The sequence below is a fragment of the Diadema antillarum genome, unplaced genomic scaffold (assembly GCF_040938485.1).
Source record: "Diadema antillarum isolate AM-2024a unplaced genomic scaffold, OU_Dant_1.0 seq00000819_RagTag, whole genome shotgun sequence".
Classification (NCBI taxonomy): domain Eukaryota; kingdom Metazoa; phylum Echinodermata; class Echinoidea; order Diadematoida; family Diadematidae; genus Diadema; species Diadema antillarum.
In genome coordinates, this window is record NW_027271696.1 from 59,353 (window position 1) to 83,588 (window position 24,236).

The 24,236-nt window shown below is 38.6% G+C and overlaps 2 protein-coding genes across 2 annotated transcripts in view; both read left to right on the plus strand.

Annotated features, from left to right (window-relative positions):
- Positions 1–9,768, plus strand: part of LOC139739809 (uncharacterized) — a 28,306-nt gene extending 18,538 nt beyond the window's left edge. The window contains exon 11 of the mRNA XM_071650403.1: positions 9,577–9,768. Coding sequence (XP_071506504.1) covers positions 9,577–9,768 — 192 coding nt within the window. The remainder of the gene's footprint in view (positions 1–9,576) is intronic.
- On the plus strand, positions 9,420–23,596 carry LOC139739810 (uncharacterized). The gene is made up of 4 exons (XM_071650404.1): positions 9,420–9,494; positions 19,792–19,998; positions 20,835–20,932; positions 21,747–23,596. The coding sequence occupies exons 2-4, from the start codon at positions 19,911–19,913 to the stop codon at positions 22,536–22,538; spliced, it is 978 nt and encodes a 325-aa protein (XP_071506505.1). The 5' UTR covers positions 9,420–9,494; positions 19,792–19,910; the 3' UTR covers positions 22,539–23,596.
- Positions 23,597–24,236: the final 640 nt, after the last annotated feature.

Below are 24,236 nucleotides of genomic sequence, written 5' to 3' on the forward strand. Positions count from 1 at the left end.
CGTGCTCTGGTAGCAATAGCAAAGACACAAACATATAGAGACATTCATGCACCGCGGAAGGGGAAGATGTTGGAGAATAGGGCAAGAAAAAATCACTCAACTCAAACACTGGGTTCACTGAAGGAAGTTGAAGCTTATGTCGAATCAAACAAGATTTTATACACTGAGCCTGAATCTGTACTGAATGAAATCTCTGTTTCAGAAGATAGCTTCAGAAGACATATCAGCACACAATCTTACTTGTTTGGAGATGTCAAAGTAAATGCATTGGAAAGTAAACAAGATCAAAACAAGATGGGAACAAGTCAGGAGGCCTCAAGTACAGCTCATGAAGTGGAAAAGAAAGTTCAAGCGCATCAAGCATCACAAACAGAGTTTCCCCTGGTAGAGGTAGAAGCTTACATCAATTCTCACGAGACACTGTACACTGAGCCAAAGAGACACCCACCCATGAGAAGAAAAACTGGTGCCCTGGTAGCAATAGCAAAGACCCAAACATACAGACTAGATCCAGTAGGAAAGCAAATACCATTGAAGAGCCATCTCACTGCAGCTGAGAGTGGTGAATCATCGCTTCCTAACCATCAGCAAGAACTTCAATTGGCACTTGATAGTAAGCCAGAGGCAATAGGATTTTCCTGCACAATTTGAAAGCAAAGCTGAAGAGTGGAAAGGTTGGCAAGGGAGGAAACCTATACAAGTCATGAGGTTCAGGAATCAGAATAGAGAACTGTTAGCACATCAGACATCTGGAATGGAGGTCCCCCATGGCCAAGGTAGCAGCTTCCATCATATCACAAGCTTTCCTGTACTGAGAGTCATCTACAGTTCCTCCTCCATTGACGAGAACTGGGCTTGGAACCAGACATGTAGGGCTGATTTGGCTCAAAATGGAACCTCAGAAAAGGATAGAAATGCTGCTACTGCTTGTCGGTGACCTCTGCTGGTTCTTTCACTGGCTCAGGTGGAGCAGAGTGAGCACAGAAGTTCTTGGGCAGAAATTAATGGCTGTTGATGAGTAGGAAATCAGTATCAGTGAGAGACTGCAGCACTCTGACATCGTCCACCACAATATCATCCAGATTGGGAAGTATGCTTTCATCATAACCTGGAACTTCAGCAGAGCTCTCTTTTGTCAATGCATGTGGTGTTCTATGTCACCAAGACAGAAGCAAAAAACCACAGGGATTGTTTGATTGAGTCTCTCCAGCCTGGTTGGGAATGTAGGCTGGTGTCAAACACAGAGCTTGTAGAAATTGAAACCGAGTTATATGTCTGTTGCACTTACGTGGATTATAGAGTATATAGGAAATATCCAGATAATGGCGACACTTGTTCTTGTAAGATGCGAGATGCTTCCTTTTCTACAAAACAAGGAAGAAAATTGTATAGCCAGAAATTGTGTATATATTTGAGCATGTTTCCATATATTATGTTGATGTTCATCAATCTTATTTAAATGGTTTCTATGATTTTATCATGAACGTAATTTGTATTTTGTGGAGATATGCACTTTGGTGATTTATGTTAACATTGAATCATACTTTTACCTGAAAGCATGCTGTGTGTATTCTCATATGATTAGCCTCGTGATGCATATTTAGTTTTATTCATTTTCTACATTTCCTACAAGGGTACAAAGGGAGTGCAAGTTAATTTGTGTTTAATAGTATAGGTTAATGTCATGCAAGTAAGAATATTTTACTCTTGTTTCATAAGCAAAGGTTATTAGGTTGGAGGTCAGGGAATGACCATTTCTGCTAGAGGAAAATCATATGTGTACAGGCCATCTTTGATCTTCGTAAAATTGTATGTGAAAGTAAAGCACTGACCACTTACACAAAAACTTTGAAAGATGGTTACATACATTGTACTACCACCTCTTGAGTTGAGCGATGGAAATTGGCAAATTGCATCATGAAGCGATCTAAAGCTGAAGTGTTGAGAGCAGGTATGCTTGTACCATGCCATGATATTATATTTCTGGTCTCTATATCTTTGTTTTCATTAAAGTTTTTTTTTTTCAGTTGTATTGTATCTAAAAAACTGAAACATAATGAAGCATGATTCGAAAATGAATCAACTGGAGTGCTCAAGCTAAAGCTGTGCACTATCTAGATGAAACCAGAGGTAATAAGAAGTTTGACAAATGATGGTATATTTTGTATAACCCTGTTTGTGTCTTCATAGGAGAGATTTTGTAATTGTATTATGCAGATTACTGGGGGATACCTTTTTAATTCAATTAAAAATTTCCTTAGCAGGTTTAATAGATAAGAGAGATTTAACATTCTATTTCTGGAATGTGATTGCATATTTGCTCTTCATAATCAACCACATTGTGTTTATGAGGTACTATAGGTTATGAGAGATTACGATTGATCATGTTCATTTGATGAGATATGAGTTTGATTGGTAACTAAGCACACTGACATTTTATTTGTACTCCTTGCCATCTATTATGTTACTGATATGACTGCACTGGTGAGTATCTGAAATAGCTTGGATTACATTGAACATACTGGTACTCTTCATGAAGTGAAAAAAAGCCAGAAATGCCAAGATAAATTCACCTTCATGGTTTGGGAATTGAATAATATACATATGCAGCTGAACTCAAGGCCTGCATGATTGATCTGGGTTTTTGTTTGTTTCTTTGTTTTTAAGCATTGTTGTAACAGTAAAAAAAAAAATAATAATAACTGACTCCTTCAAACTGTCTTGCTTTGAAGGCTAACTATGTACTGTAGATCATGTCAAGTTACTTCATCCAACAAGAGTCCCCCCCCCCCCATATATTCCTACATTTTCCAATCTCACTTGATACCAATGAGATCGTTCCATGAAGGCTGATTCATGTGAATTCAGCAGTCACCCATAGAAAAAGATACCTTCAGAGCATGTTTGTGATTGCTGCAATCATATAATCCAAACTATCACAAACATGTCTGACGTGTCTCTGCTTGAAAACTGGAGATTAACTGTAAAACCAGAAATATTCACAGCATGAAACTTCCACAAATTTGGAGCTGACAGTCTTCCTTGCAGCTTGAAACTTTAGTGAATTGCCAGTGTCACTCAATGCATTGTATAGACAAAACCTTTCACATGCATTTTACTTTTCACCAATCTTGGCTCCTACCAAATTCGCGAAAATTTCATGCACCTGAAAATACATCTGGTTTTACAGTATTCTAGTAGGAAGAGGAGGATGTACAGTATGTTGTAAAAAATTGGCATGTCTTAATGTACATCTTACTGTGCTGTGCAGCCAAGCACACTTCCGTCATCCTTTCTGATATTGGAAAAGCAATTTTAATATCCTCTGGCTTTAACCCATTCAACTGTACATTTTAGATCTGGCTGTCCTATTGCTGTTATATTTTAGTTGTATATAGATTGGTTTATTTTATTTTATATCATTTTGAAATTGAAGGGCAACACATATAATGAGTCTGTCATTGTGAGTATTAGTTGTACAGTTCAACCCTACTATAAAAACACGTGGATACAAAATTTAGTGAATATGAGAGGATTAGGCTGATGAAACTCCTGATTCCTGTATTTACTTTTTTTCTGTTTTAAACAAGATTTGTTTATAATGAGAAAGTTATTGTGATCTCAACTGTCTCCTTATGATGAGGTTTGCCTGTGATGATTTCTGAAGATGATTTGGATACAGATGAATTGCCCTTACCAATTGGCAATACAATATTATTGTCATGGATGTTACTGATACATTTATTACAATATTCTGACGTATATGCAGACTTTATGGCATTTATTGCGAGACAAATGCGAACTTGTGGCATGACTTGATTCAATGTGGTGCCACTATGGCATAAAGGGGGTCGCTGTAGAAAGCTTAAAAGTTGTATATTAGTGATCTGCGTGTATGTAAATATAATTCAGTTGAAGGTGTGCGTTGGATGTTTGCTGTATAAACACAGCATCGTAAATGTATATTGTGTCGCACCTCACATTCATCATCATTGTATGTTTGTATATTAGAAATAGTCCCCAACTTCATATGATTTTTGTGCCTTTTCATTTTACTTTCCTGTGATTGCTAGACAACTATTATTGGTGTAGATTATGATATTAAAGCTATGATTTATGTATACCGGTCATACATTGCAACATGTTGTTTGTACACATACTGAAAACTGATATGACAAGTGTAGGGTAGTAGAAGGTACACAATGTAGCTGCAGGGCTGGTAGTGAAATGATCTGTTCCACAGATAGGATTGGGGACATATACCATATGTAGAAGGATGGTGATAATGGTTTATTGCAAAATGAGACACATAAAAGTGGAAATTTTTGCACATTTCATGAAGAGCATGTAAATTCTTAAAAATAGTATTAAAAATGTTAAAGGTCCTGTTTACTGTTGGGAGCAGTGATATAAAAAAACGTTCGAGATATCACATCTGATGCATTTGTGTAGGTCAGTTGTATCACAAAACATCCTACCATATGAAAATTTTGCAATAAAGCTTAAAATATAAGGATCTTTTACTACATGTATTTTTCTTAATAAACCATGACTGGAGACGGCTTGGTCTGGAAACATTTTTATTATAACTGTTGTTCACATTTTGTATATTTAACAATACTTTCCATTGATTATACTGATTCATATTTTTACATTGGTTGTTTCTATCCCTAACCCACATTTTGTTATCATTTTGAAGCACTAATGCTGGATTTTTGTTTCATCTGGAAGTGGTAAATTATGCCTTTAAGGTCATCTTACCAGGTAGAGCATGAAAAATTACTCACGCGAGCAAACATTTTTCACTTCTACAGTATGTATAGCTTCGGAAACACTCCTCTCATGTAGAACAAGTAAAACAATTTGTTACCAAGACAACATAATAACTTTGGTCTACCTTAACCAACATCTAACCTTGTATATTCCTAGTTGATACCGTCTTCAGTCTCCATTTCTTCCATACATGATGAATGAAATTTTAAGGACAAATATTTGTGTTATTCAGCATACATGTACTTTAAAGGATGGTATAGTATTGGTGGAGATGAGGACTGAGCTTTAAACTTTTTGCAAGATACCAAGAAACCACTTGTAAAATACATGTAGTATAGAGCATACCATTCTTAGTGGAATTCAGAGTTTATTTGATGAAAATTGGTTTTGAAATGACTGACACATCTAAAAACAAAGTAAAACAAAGCATTTGTAATAAAATGTGGGTCCCACCTCTTATTAGGATTGCATTGTTTTGGATATCTCAACCATTTCAAAACCAATTTTCATCAAATAAACAGTGAATTCCTCTTGGAATCACATGCTATTTCATATTTTATATAAAGAGGTTTCTCATTACCTTACCAATTAATGTTAACAACATGAAGTTAGGTCTTGGCTAAAACTGTACGCGCCCTATAAAGCAAGAAATTTTCGCAGCATTACATTTTTCGCGAATTGGAACCGACAACCTTTTTTGTGGTTTTGTGTTTTTTGTTGCTTGTTTCTATCCCAAATTTACCTTCAAGAAGTATTTTGAAGCACTAAAGCTGGGTTTTTGTTTCATCAGCAAATGGTAAATAATGCCTTTAAAACATTTGTGATGATCAGAAGTGTCATTATGCAAATCACTCAATATTGTTTGTGTTACTTCTCAAGTCAAAAATCACAGTTTGCAAGAAGAAATCTTAGCATTGATTTCTCTGCCATTTTGGATGATATATAGAAAATAAAAGTCTTTACTTATAGAGCAGATGACAGGAAATTTGAGATGTGTCTCTATGTGGCGTGTATGTATTAACGTTTTTAGTGTGTGTGGGGGAGGGGGATGTCAAGTGGTAGTGCTTGGCAAAACATTCAAAAAGTCATGGATTTCTACATGTTTTTATTTCCATTTTTTGGTCTTTTATTGAAGAGCCACAAGTGCAGGGGGGGGGGGGGGGGGGGGACTCTAGCCCCCTTTTCTGCTGCCTTTGATTAAGTAAGGGCTTTGACCATGCTGACTTGCTGTGGCTACAAAAATCAGACTTTGATCTCTGAACTTTGTCTGCCCTCAATAGCAGATAGTCAGCCTGGTTGTCTGTTTTTCATTTCTTATGTATTGGTAATGCTAAGAAGTAAATGAGGTAGTACTCAAGTGTATTTTAGGTTATATTTACTGGGATTTACTGCTGCTTTGCATTTTGGAAAATTTTGAGGGATATTTTTAAGTTTTTCTGTTACCGATTGAAAAAAGAATCATCAGAATTGTAGCATTCTGGGTAGCATGGTCATTTGATATTCATTCTAATGCCTGCATGAAGACAAGCAGTGAGTTTAGAACTGGAATATTCCATATGTGTTGTTGTTTTGTATATCATAAACTGTGCATCAATATTTATGGGCATGTAGTTTCTCATCAGGTGTCTGGAACAATGATTTCTGATGTAACAGATACGCTAACTGCATGGATATTGTTAAATTTTGAATAAATGGCAGAAAGAATGAACAGGAATGATATGAATATTGTGTCATCATTGTGTATTAAAATGTACAATTGTGTGTTCTGCTTCTGATGTCTTTGATTGTGAATTAATTATCATGTTTGCAGGGTGTAGAGTAATGGAACATGAGGCACATACATAGCAGTAAAGATATACATGTACCACTGTCCAGTGAACAGTCTTCAAAATACTAGTAGACATGTACAATGTATACACTGTTTTACATGCTTTATATTCTCAATCTGTAAGCAAAAGTCACTTGTTCCTTGTAGCTACATTACTTTATTTGACTCCCATTCATTGAAAGTGACTATTGTGGAAAGGAAATGAAACCATTACTGAGAAATCACAAATTTTGTGCTGTAATATCCATTGCAAGCGTTTCCTTTTTGGATTGCGTTATATCTCGGTGTTCATAAACTCATGCCACTGAAGACTGACCCTAGGTCTGACACTTAAATAATAAATAAATGAATGAATAATTCATCATTCTAGAAAACTGCTGCTGCATTATTTTTTTTTCAAGGAGTGGCAAAACCATTAGGTTGCCATGGAATAAAACATTTTTGAAGACTGAATTTGATTTTAATGAGAATTCCATGTTCAGTTCATTGTACTACACTTGTATTTCTTTACCAAATTAACATAGTGCCTTTGTAGTTACTGATACGTGTATGTCCCCCACCCCCCCCCCCCCCCCAAAAAAAAAAAAATAGATAAAAGGTGAGGACAATCATCAGGGCTCGACTATTGGCGGTGGCCTGAAGCCAGTAAAAATTGGTGTTGGGCCACCAACTTAAAAAGCATATCTTTTGGTGGTCCGATCAGGCAACTAAGATTCAAAAATAGATTGTTATGTTTCCTTATAAGTATTTAGTGCCACTACATATCTCTTTTTGGCCACCAACATTTCAAATTCAATAATTTGACTGGCCCAAACAGGCCGCAAGAGAAAAACCTTAAAGTCAAGTCCTGATCATGTGTGTGTGTTCGTCTGAGTGGACTGTCTCGCATGAGTATGGTGAAGTGGGATTTCACTGTAATTGATGGATAACTCGTACACATGGTCGCTAGACCCCTATAAATGTCTTTAAATCATTCATGTCAAGCAAAATGTAAAAGGAAATTCCATCAAAAGTTCATAGATTGATTTTACTTGGTAGAGGAACATGAAATGAACAGAACAGGAAACATCTGACAATTTGAAAGCTATGAAAGTTCCACGAGTATCAATGGTATGTTTTTACTATACACTGATAATAATCCCAGATGTCATAATTATGATCTGTCTATTCATTGGGCATAACACTCGTAAATAATTGAAGGGTATTTATTGGATAACATCCATTTGCAGCCCGCAGGCTAAATTGCGGACATTTTACATGAATCAGCATGAATACATTAAAATATATACAAAATACATCAAGAAATATTAGCTATTGCACAATAAAGTTAACCTTTACCATTAACAAAACAAGAACAAATATTACAATAACAATTTTTAACATCAAGTCTATTCTCATTTTCATAACTAATCATTATTGCTTATACAAATAACCGTACTAAAAAAATCAACTTCTTTCTCATCTTCTCATCTTCTTCTTCTTCATCTTCTCTTTTCCCCCTCCTTATAAACTTTACCATCCTCTTCTTCACTTCCCCTCCTTCAACCTCTTCTTATTCCCTGCAACAATATTCAAATTATCATTATCATAATCACACATATTTTTCATCATAATAATAAAACTACCATTTACACTGTTACAAATCAACAATCAATATTACATTCATAAAAAATATATCATTATTACACAAAACACTGGGTTTATATCAATAAAATTGTTCAAACATTTATACAAAAAATACAAAACTTCATATTTCATATGACAGAATATAGGAACATGATATGGCAATCAAACTAAGATCAGAAAAGTTTGCTTAATACTGAAAAATTCTGGCAGATGAAAAAAACAAATACAGATAGAATCAGAAATGAATGAATGAACGAAGGGCCGATAATCAGACACATCATTACAAAGAGTAAAAAAACAAACTAACAAGTTGATGACAGTGGTGAATCAACATGCGGTTTTCAGCCACAGTTGAATGTTTTCTCGAAGAGAAGAAGTTTTGATGTGCCTGTAATATAGTACCTTCTACCTAGACCACTATATATCTTTGTAGTTTCTTCTCGATCATTACAACTCTGGAATATTTCAGTGTCATGTCATCGTCATACAGTACAATGTATCACCATTGTAATTTGCATAGTAATTCAGTAATGTTTTGTATCAAAAGTGCATGAACTTGAATAATTGTACAATATTCTTGTTTTGTGTCCCAATAATAACTGAACTGATGAGTACTCAGTATCAATATCATGAATCTCGACAACTACAGCAAGAGGCTTATCATGACTGAGATGGATACTTATTAGAGTTGATCGATGCATATTTCTAGCGTACTACAACTTCTTTTTAAAAAAGTTCAGGTGTGTGTTTCTTCACCTTGTCTCCCTCTGCAAATTAAATTTGTTAAGATCGCAACTGCGAAAAAAAAAAAAAGTTGTTAGGTTGAGAAAGGATTAAACTTCATCTACAGCAATTTATTAATGGTACCGGTAGGAGTTCTTGGGATCTGGCAGGGTTTTCTCCCCCTCCCCTACGGATCGCCGTAAGGGGTGGGTGTGCTTCTGCACCCTTTCACCATGCATCCACATTGGTGTTCGAGCGTTCATCTCGCCTTCAACTTGTATACAAAAGTGTACAAGCATGCAGCGCACACATCAACACAACAGCATCACGCACCTGCTGCTACACAAGTGAAGTGTTGCAACGTCAACGATACTGTAATGTTCACGGTCATTACGTACGTACAATGTACGCTTTTTCGCATTCGCTCTACATTGCATTTACTGTATGGTTTCTCCGATTATAGAGGGAACCCACCAGTACCGGTGTTGGGAAGAGACACGAGAACGTGTAAATCAGTTTCTATTCTTCTTTCGACTCGTGAACGGTAAGATTTCACTTGCTTGTTTCTGTGCCCTGATCCTTTTAGGGGAATTTGAAACTAGTGCCCTTCTTCCCCCCGCCCCCAGAAATTTAAGACTCCTGAATCGACTGCGCTAGTGGGACATCACTCTCTGCTCTCGCTGTCTGCGCCAGCACTGCTGCGTCTCAGCACTGCATGCAGCACTCGGTCCCTGCAGCTTGCAGGGAGGTGCACCTCCCTGGTCCCCCTGCGCCGGCGCGCCTGCGGCGTGGAATGCGTGGAACAACAGCATGAGTGACATGCCCGACTACCACTACTGGCACTAGAGTACTAAAATCTAAATTACTGGTAATACTCTCTAAATACTCACCACACCTCGGCTAGCTTCATTTTTAGCGAGAAATAGTTGTTTGTGCTACCGTGCATACTTCTATACCTCAGAAGAACATTGAAATAGTGCATTTCTACATAAGTTTAAGGTTCACAATACAGAACTTTCTGAGTAAACGATCCTGGCTGGGGCTGGGATAATCAGCTCAGGATAGTGTAAATTAGGCTTCACTAAATAAGCTGTAGAGCCGTAGAGGTCTAGTGAAGAACCTAAGGGCAAGACTTCCATATGTACCCCCTACTATGTGTTATGTAAATATCATGAATAAGTTTAGGTGGCTTTGGGATTAGGATTAGGATTAGAGTTTACTCAGTTTAGGATTAGGGTTAGGGTTAGGGTTAGAGTTAGGGTAACATTGACCGAAAGATCGGTCTGTATCTGTCTGTCGGGGAATGTTCCGCGGAGACTGCGTCTGGCTTCACGGATCCCCTCCGTATACAGAGGAGAGCGTTAATGGAAAAAAATAAAAGACTCCTCCGGACAGACGGATCTTTCTGTCTAGGGTAACATTGATCTTGGTGTCCTAGGGAAATGCGGACTTCAGACTCAGAGGAAGCTCATACAATGTAGGTTTATAATATGTGGGGGGGGGGGGGAGGGTACATATGGAAGTCTTTCTTTCAAATTACATGTGGAACTGAAACATTGGTTTACCCATACTCGGTCCAGCCTGGTCTTGAAAGTGATCACTGAGGGGGTATTGACCACATTCTCTGGCAGAGAATTCCATGAATTTATTATTTGGTGGCTGAAGGTGTCCTGTCTTTGCTTGGTCTTTAATGCCACAACAAACTCTGAAAAACTAGCTCTAACCCTAGGACTTGGGAGGATGCGCATGCACAGAGGCCGGAGGGGGAGTAAGGAACTGCGCATAGGCCATGAAGCGCCAAATGAAATTAAACATTATAAATTGAATCAACATTGTGCAAGAAATTTAGACTTGGTAGAGTTGAATTGATACTTTGAAGAGAGCTTTCACAGAATTAAGTGCTGTTGCTTCAAAAGTAGTTTGTACAACCTACTATCTCTTTTCTTTGTGTTTCGCTCGAACAACACACTTCGGCTGTTCTCCTCTCTCCCTGCATCGTGTCACAAAGGAGCTTCAGATTATGTGAGGACGCAGCCTGTAAAATGGCACCCATCATTCCATCATGTAGCTCTCCGCTTCGTGAATTTGAGTTAATGCTAAAATGACCCAGAACTGACTGAAACTCAGAAGACGCAAGATCAATTCTGATATAAGTGATTTTGCGCATATGCAGAACAGGTTTTTGTTTTTTGTTTTCCTCTGAACGTTCACAATGCGAAAATCTAAAGCTCCTTATCATTGATTTGTGGATGACTGAGCAAATGTGGCACTTCTCATAAACAGGAAATATGTGTGGAACTGCAAGCAACATGTAATCTTGTGATTTGCATTGTGATGAACAAAGTCAGAATTCTGAATTCAGGTTTGAAATCTATGAATTTCTGTAAACTGCTAATTATGGACCTCATTGCTTTTGTGCCAGATATTAGAAATGTCCACAAAAAGAAAGAAAAAGAATAAAACATTACTCATAGAAAATTCTTACCTGGTGGAACTCAGAAAGAAAGCTAAGTAGAAAAACTGGACAGTCCAGAAAAGATTAAAGAATGTACAGAATTTTTGTTCATTTTATTCACTGCACTGCCCTCTCTAGGTAAGAGCTTTGTTGCAGAACTTTGGTAATGAAAGAAGCATCAATAGCAGAAAAACAATTTCACAAATGTTTACTCTGCCCGTGAAAAAGTGTAAACTTAGAAAAGGTATGGGCACGCAGTGAGCTCATGGTCACTTTTGTGAAAACAATCTTGCACAATTCAAAGACAAGGGCATCACCCCCATCCTTGAATTGAGGTGGCCGTGAAACCTTCGAGGACTCATTCTCGATTTTGGCATTGGGCATGCTGGAGAACTTGGAGCATGCGCAGTTTCTGCAAATGACGTCATGTCGCAGTCCAAGTTCAGGACATGAAATCTAAAATTGGTCTGATGAGAGCTTTGTAGATTCTCACTTTTAAAGTTCTCGCGATGTTTTGGTTTGACCATATTGTTCCTTTGAGACTAATCTGACACTGGACATAGGCCGGAGAGTGGGAGAGGTATTGAGAGGGGTTGAGAAAATAGAGGGATGAAGGAAACTGACTCTGAGATGTTTTGTGGTACCCCAATGATCTCTTTGACTATGGAATATGTAATGTCATTGTAATGTGTTACTTTTTTGTCCCCGCCGAACGAGTTCGAGCAGGGGACTATGAAACGGGCTCCGTACGTGTGTGTGTCCGTGTGTCCGTCCGTGTGTCCGTCCGTCCGTGTGTCCGTGTGTGCGTCCGTGTGTGATCAAAATCTTCAATTTGCTACTTCTCTGTCATTTATGAGCCAATTTTGATTCTGTTTGCTTTATATGATAGCGCTACATGGGAGCTTTGAAACTTCTACACAGAATTTCAGTCGTGACCTTTGACCTTGACCTTTGACCTATATTGTACATTTTGCTACAAAATGCTACTCCTTCGCCATTTCTAACCCGATTTCGATTCCGTTTGCTTTATGTGATAGCACTAGGTGAGGGTTTCAAAACTTCTACACAGAATTTTGACCTTTGACTTCTTTGACCTTTGACCTTGATTTTTTACCTATATTGTACATTTTGCTACAAAATGCTACTCCTTTGCCATTTCTAACCCGATTTTGATTCCGTTTGCTTTATGTGATGGCACTAGGTGAGGGCTTCAAAACTTCTACACAGAATTTTGACCTTTGCCTTCTTTGACCTTTGACCTTGATTTTTGACCTATATTGTACATTTTGCTACAAAATGCTACTCCTTCGCCATTTCTAACCCGATTTCGATTCCGTTTGCTTTATGTGATGGCACTAGGTGAGGGCTTCAAAACTTCTACACAGAATTTTGACCGTTGCCTTCTTTGACCTTTGACCTTGATTTTTGACCTATATTGTACATTTTGCTACAAAATGCTACTCCTTCGCCATTTCTAACCCGATTCCGTTTGCTTTATGTGATGGCACTAGGTGAGGGCTTCAAAACTTCTACACAGAATTTTGACCTTTGCCTTCTTTGACCTTTGACCTTGATTTTTGACCTGTATTGTACATTGGCTATAAAATGCTACTCCTTCGCCATTTCTAACCCGATTTCGATTCCGTTTGCTTTATGTGATGGCACTAGGTGAGGGCTTCAAAACTTTTACACAGAATTTTGACCTTTGACATCTTTGACCTTTGACCTTGATTTTTTACCTATATTGCACATTTTGCTACAAAATGCTACTTCCGGCGGGGACATATATTACGCACCGCGTAATTTCTACTTTTCCTTGTTATGGCAAGTATACATTCACTTGACTTATAACTGATTTTAATGCAAATATTATTGTACATGCTGTGTGGAAGAGGTAGTTCATTTCGTCTTTCAGTAACAAAGAAGTACGGTGTGTTGTTTTGTGAAACTCTTTTTGTATTTTCCTAATATTGCACTCCTGTTGTGGGTCCCAGTTTGTCACCTAGAGTTCTCAACCTGAGACTCTGTTACATGAAATTAATCAAAACTTGAAACATTTGATATAGCTCAAAATTAAACTGGTTGTTTCACTTATCTTTTACTTATCTTTATTCCCCCATTTGTGAAAGATTTGTGGGAAACTTCCCCATCTAAGGGTTGTGTTTTGTCACTCTGAGATATAGATTATTAATAGATTACTGTGTATTTCATGCCGAATATTTTGTGAGGATTTTATTTTTGTGAATTTCACGAGTTGGATTTCTGTTGGTGAATTTAAAAACACAAGAAAATATTAGTTCATAGCCTGACATGAACATGATGTGTGCTCATATATTTCTCAGTTTAGTACTGTACTCCACAATCGTGAATTTAACCACTCGTGAAAACATTGGGAAGTCCTGGAACATTCGCGAAAAATTTGCAAAAAATTAGACTCGCAAAATATATAGTGTGTACAGTTGGTGACACAACATTTGCCCCTGTGACAATTGCTCCGGTCTTAATTTTCTCAAGGACTTGGGTTGTGATTAGGGTTTTAGGTTTGGTTTGATGTGAGGATTAGGGTTAGGGTTATGTGTGTGGGTAGAATTTATGTTTAGCTCAGCATGGAGATATTTCATGGATGCAGATGTTGCAGGAGCAAATGTCATAGAACCAGATTACTTACACTATATATAGCTCTGCTGTACTGTATGTTTGGAAGGGAGAAGACAGAAGTTGATTGTGAAAGTTTGACAGAGTTTAGCCAATTTAGCCAAGTGGCAGTACATTTTTCTCTTGTATACAGTCTAGTGGAGTGTGTATACACATGTTGCATAAATTCTATAGATTATAATATAATGCTTCAATTTGGTCATATGTCTATGAGCTTGTATTGACTCATGATTTTCTGGCGGTGCGTAATGCAACGAACGTCTTCCACAGTCAGAAATAAAAGAGAGGAAAACAGATGAACAAAAAAGAGATACTGTAAGAGTTGGTCATACAAAGAACCATATTATATTGTCCATGTGACAGCCTGCTGTAGCACATGTATCACTTTATTATCTATCCCACTTGAAGTCTATATTTAGAGTCACTGCATTAGGACCTGTGCTTAGATTGCATGGTTTTGACCAAAACAGACCGACTCTTTATTTCCTCTATCACTTAAGAGGACAGTAAGGCCTTTAAAAGCAATGCCGTCTTTATCTACAAGGTACTTACTGGTCTTCTCAGAGAACCTTTGGAGGAAGGTGAAGATAGGAACAACGGAAAGATAGGGGGAGAGAGAGTTAGTGAGAATCGTACTCAATACTTAGTACAAAGGAAGCTGATTTCGATGTCAATTAAAGTTGCCATTTCTACTCCACCACAAAGTGTGTATTGACATTGTCACTTTGTCTGAAAGCGCCTGCCAGCAAAGGTTTGACAGTTTTTACCCCTGTGGCTGGCAGAAAAAGTGTAAAGGGTGTCTTTTTTGGCTCTCCTGTGCTAAAGGTGAAAGTGTTGAACAATAGCACCTCTTGGATGAAAACCATGAAGTACCCATTGTACTGCAGTCCAGTCAATCACCAGAACCCTCAAGCCTCTCATTCAATCCCTGTTTAATCCTGGCAAGCCATGTCATGGGGGAATCCAGTGCAAGTGGGCCAGTGGGCGGTGGTGCATGCAGGCAACCATCCAGCCCAATGTTGGTGGTGGGATTCACATGGGGTTTTCAATAAATTATTTTCCTCAACCAAGTTGACTTGAAAGATAAAATGAAATCAAAGCAGGAGTGTTTGTCTGCATTTTCATCAAAGTGAATGGTAAATTGGAAGGTTATGAATTGTTGAAGTTGATGCAAATTTCACAACATAGCAATATTATCAGTCATAATTCCATGATGAATGCAGTGATGCCAAGTTTCTCAAATGGCTGGGAGTGAGAAACAGCAATGTAAATGCAACCAATGGGGCGGGATGGAGCGGACATCTTTCCCCCCCCCCCATCCAATTCTCATCCAATGTCATTGAGCGTGTTTCTACTGAGCGATGAAAATTCGAGGTGATGCGAGGCGATGCGAGGTGATTTGCGGTGATACGCGGCGATGCGCGGTGACACCTCAAATTTTTCCTCAGTAGAAACAGATCAGGTAGTGGCCGATGCGTGGTGATGCGAGGTGCTCCGTCCACCTTTTCAGGTGGTCGATGCGCGATGATGTGAGGGACGGTTCAGAAACACACCTGGAAGCGAAATTCGCTTTGTACCGGAAGTCTCGAATTATTGGGAGCTTTCGCCCCGCGCTTTTCAAATCGGTTCATCGCACACTCCGACACTTGTGTACACAGCGACCGTAGTTTCGCACACATCATGCCTTGTACCAACTCCTACTAAATACATGAGGTGGTACATGTGAATTGCGTGCATTCATCGTCTATTGTTTGCGTGCCCAACAGCCTATTATACTATATACTCTGATTTTTACACTGCGTTCATTTTCCCATAATATCGTATCGTCTCGAAGTTTAATATAGATTCCCTACTTCGTTTTCCCTGGAATACTAACATTAGTTTGTCGGAGCCCCTAGAGAGCATTAAGTGGACCCTAGACCTGCAACGATTCCTAATAACCAAGTGGCAGGAAATGTTGGTGAGGGGCATTTTGAATGGACAGACTAAACGAAATTCAGTGGCCTACCACAAAATGGCAGTGCAGAGGCAGCGTGACCCAATCTGTGACCTGAAAATATGCGACTTCCGGATTCACCGCATTTTGCACGTCACCTAGTTGCATCACTGCGTATTTTATCGCTCAGTAGAAACAGCTGCGAGGTGATGCGAGGTGATGCGAGGTGCTCTCAGTAGAAACACGCTCTATGATTGATGTATACCTGCCTTTGTTTTTTTTTCCTTCTTCTTCTTCTTTCTGGGAGGCATGAGTAAATGATTGCTGGGTGGGTGAACATGAGATGGGTTACTGGGGAGTGAGACTTCCACCATAGGCATGAGACTTGTTAGGTCTGTGAATGCAAAGAAGCCATCACGATAATAAAGTTTCCAGTTTCAACAAGTGAAGTACGAATATGAAGCACTTCTTTTCCTCTATCATCTCCCCCTTTGAAGTCGTCATTGGATTATTACATCTGTGGGAAGTGTTTTGTAGGTGATGTCTCTCTGAATTCATGTCAGGACAGATGTTGATTATAAGCTTTGCAAACAAAATTATTGGGAGAGTTGGGTGGGTCGCCTCAATACCACTGTTTGCAGGAAACATGCCAAGTTTTAGAATTGCAATTGCACCTTCTTCTTTTTTTTGGTGCTAATTTTATTAAGACTTTCACTGTACCATGGGATTCTGCTCTCTTTTTTCTATCGAAGAAGGAATTTCACTTTAATTTGATGGCCAGAATTCTAATAATCGTTGAAACCATGTAATGAGTAATTATACAAAAAGGAGTAGCTTTATAAAGATATCTTATCAAAATGCATGGCATAGATTATAAAAGGACACATAATACATGTACTCAGTACACAGCATGACATCATTCTACATGTACTGTGAATATCCTATTTGTGTGCTTTCTTGCCTTCCAACAAATTACAGTGGAAATAAGGGTGGGGGGGGGGGTTGGGAGAAGGAAGAGGAAAAAGATTCTCAGTAGAAGTTATCAGGACCACATAGTGTGAGAGTGCAGAGACACTGTTTATGCGCCGCAGACAGGCAAGCTTTTGGGATGCATGCATCTTCATCCTGCTAGAATCCTGGAGGCAGGATGCTAATGAATTGGTCAGACGCTGTACCCCTACTCGGCAAGCTTTCATCCTGTAATTGGGGTGCGGGGATGTACATACATAATCAGCGGAGGCCTTGGAAGCAAAAGGGGTCCCTCACTGGGGCTGGTCTGCCCCATACATTTCCGAGTCATGCTTTATGTGTGCAACATGGAAATTTGGTACTTGTAGTCAGGAAATGCAGTTAAATCAGCCCCTTAATGTCCCGTGAAGTTAATGGCAATTGGACATACATCACACATGAAGCCTCATGCATTAGCCAGACTGCGCTCTTTGACTGTCCCCGACTGTAATGAGGGTCTCGTCTGCGATGAGGTTATTAAGTTGGCTTTATTAACCATGCTTTACAGTTTACTACGCACTTAACACTAACAGCTATGGGGTAGCCCGTTATAATTATAATTTGTTTGCATGGCAAAATTTGCTAGTCGTGTTTGTAAATTCCTAAAGACATTTTCAGATTTTCATAGTGCCACTGTACCTACCTTTCCAAATAGCCACTAAGAAAAAAAATGAAAGAGAATGGTTTTGTTTTAAACTGCATGCAGCTTCTTATCATACAATAGTTTTGTGTTGTTGTTTTAGTTCTATTCAGCTTATAAATGAGGCAGAGTCTGAAACCAGTGGTATAGTGGCATATATTCCACCTCTCTGCTGATTGTAAAGGCATCACAAGACGAGCTAGAGATGATCTGTGGCCCATGGTAATGCGTCATGCTCTGTTGCCAAGGAAAGCTTTCTGTTCTCAGATCAACTCAACCGAATCCATGGTCTGTAAATAAACTTTAAAGCACACATTCCCATCCTGTATAATCTGTGTATGGAACTGAAAATGGTTACAAACTCAGTGGACAAATCCAGCCATTTTTTTCTTTTTATTAGATGTTTGATGCAATGCAGTGTATTGTAATTTCAGTGAGTCATTGTCTTTGTAAGTTTTGTATTTTGTATTTTGTATTTTGTATTTTGTATTTTGTATTTTGTATTTTTTTTTTTTTTTGGGGGGGGGTCTATATCTCATGATAGAGTGAATTTTCTTCTATGGCATTGCTTTTTGATAGTACAGGTATATGGAAGTTCAGAGTTTATTCTGATTTCAGACTTTCTTACTCTGCTAAAAACCCTCATTTCAGATTTGTTCCCTTTTAAGTCATTGAAATGTTCACTGTCTTGATACTTCAGACTTTTTTCTTTTTTTTTCAGAGGTTTCAGATTTTTTTTCCAGACTTTTTTCTGCAAGTACTGTCACACCCTGATAATACATAATGGGGTTCTGTACAAGGATAATGTGACTGCTGTCTCAATATTCTGATGAATCTCTAATAAGTATTGAAATATGAGCTTGAATTATGAGTAAGTAAGCAGCTAGCTGAGATGCAACAGAAGTTTGAAGACATGTTGGTGCATGAATACCTGTGCTTGAAGTTTGTTGTGTTTGTGATGTGATTTCATAATTTAGCAAGAATTGTCATATTTGGAGAGTGGCCAGTTGCTAAATTGATCTGGTAATAGTGGGAGGGAAAAACTTGTGTATCTATTTATTTATTTATTTATTTATTTATTTATTTATTTATTCATTTATTTATTTATCTATTTATTTATTTATTTATCTATTTTTTGGTCATTATCAAGGGGGAGAAAATTGTTATGTTTTGTTCATTATTAAACCATTTGTCACAAAATGATTCAGATCTTTCAGATCTGAGTGTGTGGATAGCTCACATTTGAATCTGCTTTTGTGAGTTCTTAAAAGCTGTGAAGAACTCAAAAGTGTGTGATATGAATGCATGCATTTTTCCCCAGCAGTGAATTCCTGTGGAGGGTGCACTGAGCTTGGAATGAGACACTTGTTGAATGTAACCTTTGACACATCACCCTCTCAATCTCTGTTGTCAAGTATTTTTCTTCCTGTGAGGGTGTAATTCATCACTGCCGGCTTTTTTGTGAGCAGTCAAAAGATGTGTGATTTATTGGAACTGCAACAACCGTCAAAGGAGCCATTGAATACTTACTGCTGGCTCGGGTGTCAGCTCTTACTTGGGATGAATTTTCCCCTAGATATTTGACTCTGTGATGAAATGTGCCCTTTGACCTTTTGAAAAGAGTCTGAATCTTTGAATGCTGTATCATTTTTCTGTACCCTGCCATAAATCCAGAAATCACAAAAAACCCTCTTTTATTGAATTACTTTAAGGTAAACATTCATGCTTTTTCTAGATACTTATGAGACAATTTGTGAGCCAAATGTCTACAAAGCAGTGATTACTTTTACAATGTGGCAACTAGAAGTGCTCTTCCATGAAGGTCAAGTGGTAATTGATATTTCACATTTGGCAACAAAGAAAATTAGAAAAGACTATATAATGCAAAAGTTGAGATACAGACTCATACACATTTATATGACACATGAAAATGTATGAAAACTTTAAAAAATTGGAAAATGTAACATGAACTTGAACCTTTCTGTTTGTATTAAATGGCATCATGTTGGTCCTAACATTAATAAAGCATGACTTTATCCATCATTTGCAATGCAATATGTCTGTGTGTGGGTGTTTTTTTGTTTTTTGTTTTTTCCTTTGGGGATAAAATATGTCATTTGACCCCTTCTTCTTTGCCCCTGATTCAGACAAGTGATCACCTCGTCTGTCATCACCAGGCTAACCAGATATTCCCTTGCACTCGGATCTCTCCAGGATTGATGAGGTCGCCACGGTAACAGGCAGCATGTGACGTCACCCGTCACCAATGGGGCAGGTGTGCCCGCAAAGCGCTCCGTCCCACGTACACTACGCACCGACCAAATGCCAGGGCGTGTCCACCTCCAGGACCACAGGTAACGCTGGATATCCACTTGTTGGGGATTTAAGTGTGTTTCAACAATCCAGCTGCAATATTTATGTTCTGCAAAGGGCATTATGGAAAGTGAGATACTGTTATGTTAGGCTCCCTTAAGTCTCAAAACTGCTGGAAAGAATAAGATGAAGGATGTTTAAAAAGACCTCATATAATTTGAATTCATGTCTTGAATTTCATTTGGACCTGCAATCCATTGTGTTGCAAAAACAAGGGCTAATAATTATGTGTCTGTATTGAATCACAATTTGAATGAAAAATATTAACAGAAGAATTTATATGCAGGATTCTTTTTTTTTTCACCTAATTTGAAAATTTTGATCAGATTTCAATAGAATGTGAATTAAAAGAATGTTGATATGGAAATGATGATCCACTAGGTACTTAGTGGTATAAAAATGTTTTAAAATAAAGCAAGAAATTTGTCAAGTTGATTTTCCTATTTGTTCAAAAACACTATTGTAGTCTCATCATAGGTTGCACGATAGATGAAATGAAGAACCCTGCAATACATATGTAAAGTCTTTCCCATCTTGCTATAATGTAAATGTGAAATATATTGTAATGTGGAAATTTCATGTATTTTGCACTTATATGAGCTATGTTGAAATAATAAATATTTTGAGATACAAGATTATGTATGAAGATACTCTCGGCTGCAAATTTATGTAGAAGGGAAGTTCATTGAAACCAGCTCTAGGTGATAAAAATTATTTGAGTGAAAGGTTTCCAGTTTTACAATATTTGTTTCCAGTTTTACAATATTTGCTTCCATCTCCTCCTCCACCCCTCCCCCCTCCCGTGCTCCCGCTCCAGAGAGGAGCAGACTGCAGACCAGTCAACCCCAGGGCGACTCAAATGTGACATCCCGCGGGGCCCTATGCACTCAAGATGACATCAGGCGCTCTCTTAGGGTAGGAGTATGAAGAGGAATCATGTTTTTAAAGTAGCACCAACACATACACATACTCACATGTGCTAACACACAAATAGAGCATACATGTATGTGCATTGATACTATTTAAAAATGCTCTTTCTCATAAAAAAAGTATGTTTTGAAAAATGAGAGACACATGATGCTAATATGAAGGACAGTGTATGATTTGGTCACAGTACTAGTGCACTTTAAGATGATTGAGACCTCAATGATATGAACAGTTGTTGATGTGTTAAAGAAGTTGAGTATGTAATATTATTTAATTCAGCTTGAAATAAAGACAACATCCTAATGTAAAGATGATACCTGGTATACAATATTGGGTATTTTGATTCTGTTCTGTTTTTGTTTTTTGTTTTGTTCTCTCGGACTTTGCCATATGCATAACTTAGTCTAAGTGATAATCATCTCTTGCTATCAATGCCATAATTGTTGTGAAGGTGAATTATCTATTGAATAGTTTGGATCATGCATAAAGTGTGCAATAGATTTGACAGTATTATTTTTTTTAAAACAAAATTTTTGAATAGATAGGCTGAGATTATTTCTTTCAAAACAGACTAACAATCTTTGAAATCCCAGTTGATAGGCTTTGTTATGAGCTTTGAGCACAGTACCACAGGTTTCTGGTCTATGAAGTTTGTGTTCTGACCTTCTCAAAGGAGCATGAATCTCTCTGTGTCATCTCTTTCCATGCCCAACAATACATCTTAAATGATCATCTATGTAATGTGTCTTCAAACTGTAATGTCACATGTCTTTTTTTTTATTGGTAAATATATCTCTTTCAGAAGGATAATACATCTGAGCCATCACAGACCAAGTCAGTGGGCACACAGCACAGCAATAAGCACCATCAGCATTCTCACAGAAGTAGTGGCTCCTCGTCAGGCCCACGTGAGGAACGAAGGCACACGGGTCGATCCTCTCTGAGGGACAGGACGAAAGGGGAGGAGATTGAGCAGCCCCTCATAGACCAGAAGCGTCGGACTTGGCGCCAGCAGCACTGGGATGGGCAGCGGGAGTTGGTCTCCCTGGCCGTGCAGAGGGACAGCTCCCAGGGTGGCAGTAATTACCTCCTGAGGGTGGAGCAGTATCAGCAAACCCAAGTCGGGGTGGGGCTCCAACCGGGCGGGAAGTGGTCGAGACACGACCCCCAGGGGAAGGAGGAAAAGAGTCATCATCATCATCGTCATCACCATCATCGTCCGGATCATTGTCATCGCCAGGGCCAGCAGGATCAGAGTGTGGCCACGCCGCGAGAGCGGGAGATCGAGGGGAAAGCAAAAGGCAGAGAGTTGGGGATTGGGAAGAGGACTGCAGCCAATGCACAGAGCGAGTACCTCACACAGAATGCACACAACGCAAAGATCAGTGCCAAGAGAACCCAGCTGCCGAATAGCAATCTGAGCACCGCTACGCCCAGCAAGCCAGAAAGAGATGCGGCTCGGGGGAGGACGCCCCCTTCCCCTCGCAGCTCCTTGCGGGACAAGAAGCGTATTGGGAGGGCAGGGGATGGGAAGTCCCCTGGATTCAGTTTGAGTGGGGACCCTGTGTATGCCCTCCCACCTCTGGTGAAGTGAAGAATGTGTTCTGCCAAGCTATCACCTTCACTTTGTGTTACAAATTGGAGTAATGATGAACATACAGTCGTCAAACGCCAAGTCCACCAAACATCAAGCAGTTTTGTTCTTAATTCTCTTCTATTATTGGCATAAGATCTTGAGCATTTGATTAGGGACACCCAGGGTATGACAGAACCCTGAGCTCTGACATTGTAAAGTGCCATCTTGTGTTTGGAAGCTGTATACCTACACACAGCTCTATCACAGAGGCCAAATTTGAGTAGTCAGCCATAATGATCCCAATGCCAATTCATCCCTTTTGTGACATGCCAACTGCTATTAACAAGATGATTTTCTTAAAATCATGAAAGTCATAAATTTCTTATCTTTTTTTGCAAAAATGTCATTATGATTTCGGACAATGATTTATAAAAGATTACTTTAAGAAACAAACTCTGCCCTCGATTACGTATTTTCATGTGTGAACTGATAATGCATAGTGCAATGGTAGGGGTGGCGGTGGTGCTGCTGTGCTGTACATGCGTGCACTGCCTATGCCACCAGTAAAGTGGCAGGACATTAGCTTCATACTTACCAAGGTATTTGTTACCATCATCAGAGAGAGAGAAAAAAATAAAAAAAATAATGGGATTTATTTAATGTATCAGCATTCATGTATTACCGCTGTGTTAAGATCACTAACACAGCAAAGATAACTAACACAGCAAAGATCTCTCACTTAAAGCGCTGAAAACCATGTCCGTCCATTTTTTTGTTTTGTTTTTTTGTTACCCAGGGTAAAGTACACACAAAAAAATTATACAACAAAATGGCAAAGTTTTATTTGGTACCACAAGATACAAAATACCACATCATTTGTTGTACGTGTGATTAAAAACTTTGACAGTTTTGAATTTTTCATTTAATGAACCTTGAACAAAGATGGCGGTAGAACATCAGAGTAGTTTTTACCCAAGTCTTTGATAATTGCTTGTCAGTGGGAGGTAATGTAGATCACATTTCTTTTTTTTAGGTGGTGGTGGTAATTCAACAGAACACAAAAATGCAGACAGAAAGATAAGGAACAAAAAAACAAACAAACAAACAAACAAATAAACAAAAGGAATTTTCTGTTTGAAAAGCATTGAAGTAATCACCGAAACTCTAATGTTGATCATCTTCAAACTACATTGGCAGTCTGTGTTAAAATTACAAATGAAAAAGTTGTGTCCAAATCACTTAAATAATAGTCTATGCATTTTTCTACACCTATACCCTCAGCCCTCTTTGAGATCAGTATGCGTGTATTTTTACTGTGATATGCTGACTGCTTTATTACTTCCATTGTGAAGTTGGACCCCGTTTACAGTGAGTGAAAGGGCCGGGCTCGGCCGTGGCTGAGCCCGGCCTTCATTTCATTGTAAACACGCAAAAGGCCAAATGCAATACCAAAATCGGCCGCACTGTAAATGGACAAAATTGCGGGGCCGAGTAGCGCAATTGAGGCCGGGCTCGGCTGAGGCTCAGCCAGGGCTCAGCCCGGCCCTGCACTGTAAACGGGGTCTTAGTTTGTGAAAGAAGGGAAAATGCAAGGCTTTGGGTTCTGTACTGGTTCTTGTTTTACACTGATATCAGTATTTCTGTAAATAATGTGATATATTTGTTGATATTCACTATTTATTAAGCACACATGAGAATCTAGGAAGCTTTGGACAT

Coding starts and splice junctions, on each gene's coding strand:
- LOC139739810 (XM_071650404.1), top strand. CDS start 19,911: ATGGGGCAGGTGTGCCCGCAAAGCGCTCCGTCCCACGTACACTACGCA. Junction 19,999..20,834: donor GTCCACCTCCAGGACCACAG/GTAACGCTGGAT, acceptor CTCCCGCTCCAG/AGAGGAGCAGACTGCAGACC. Junction 20,933..21,746: donor ACATCAGGCGCTCTCTTAGG/GTAGGAGTATGA, acceptor TATCTCTTTCAG/AAGGATAATACATCTGAGCC.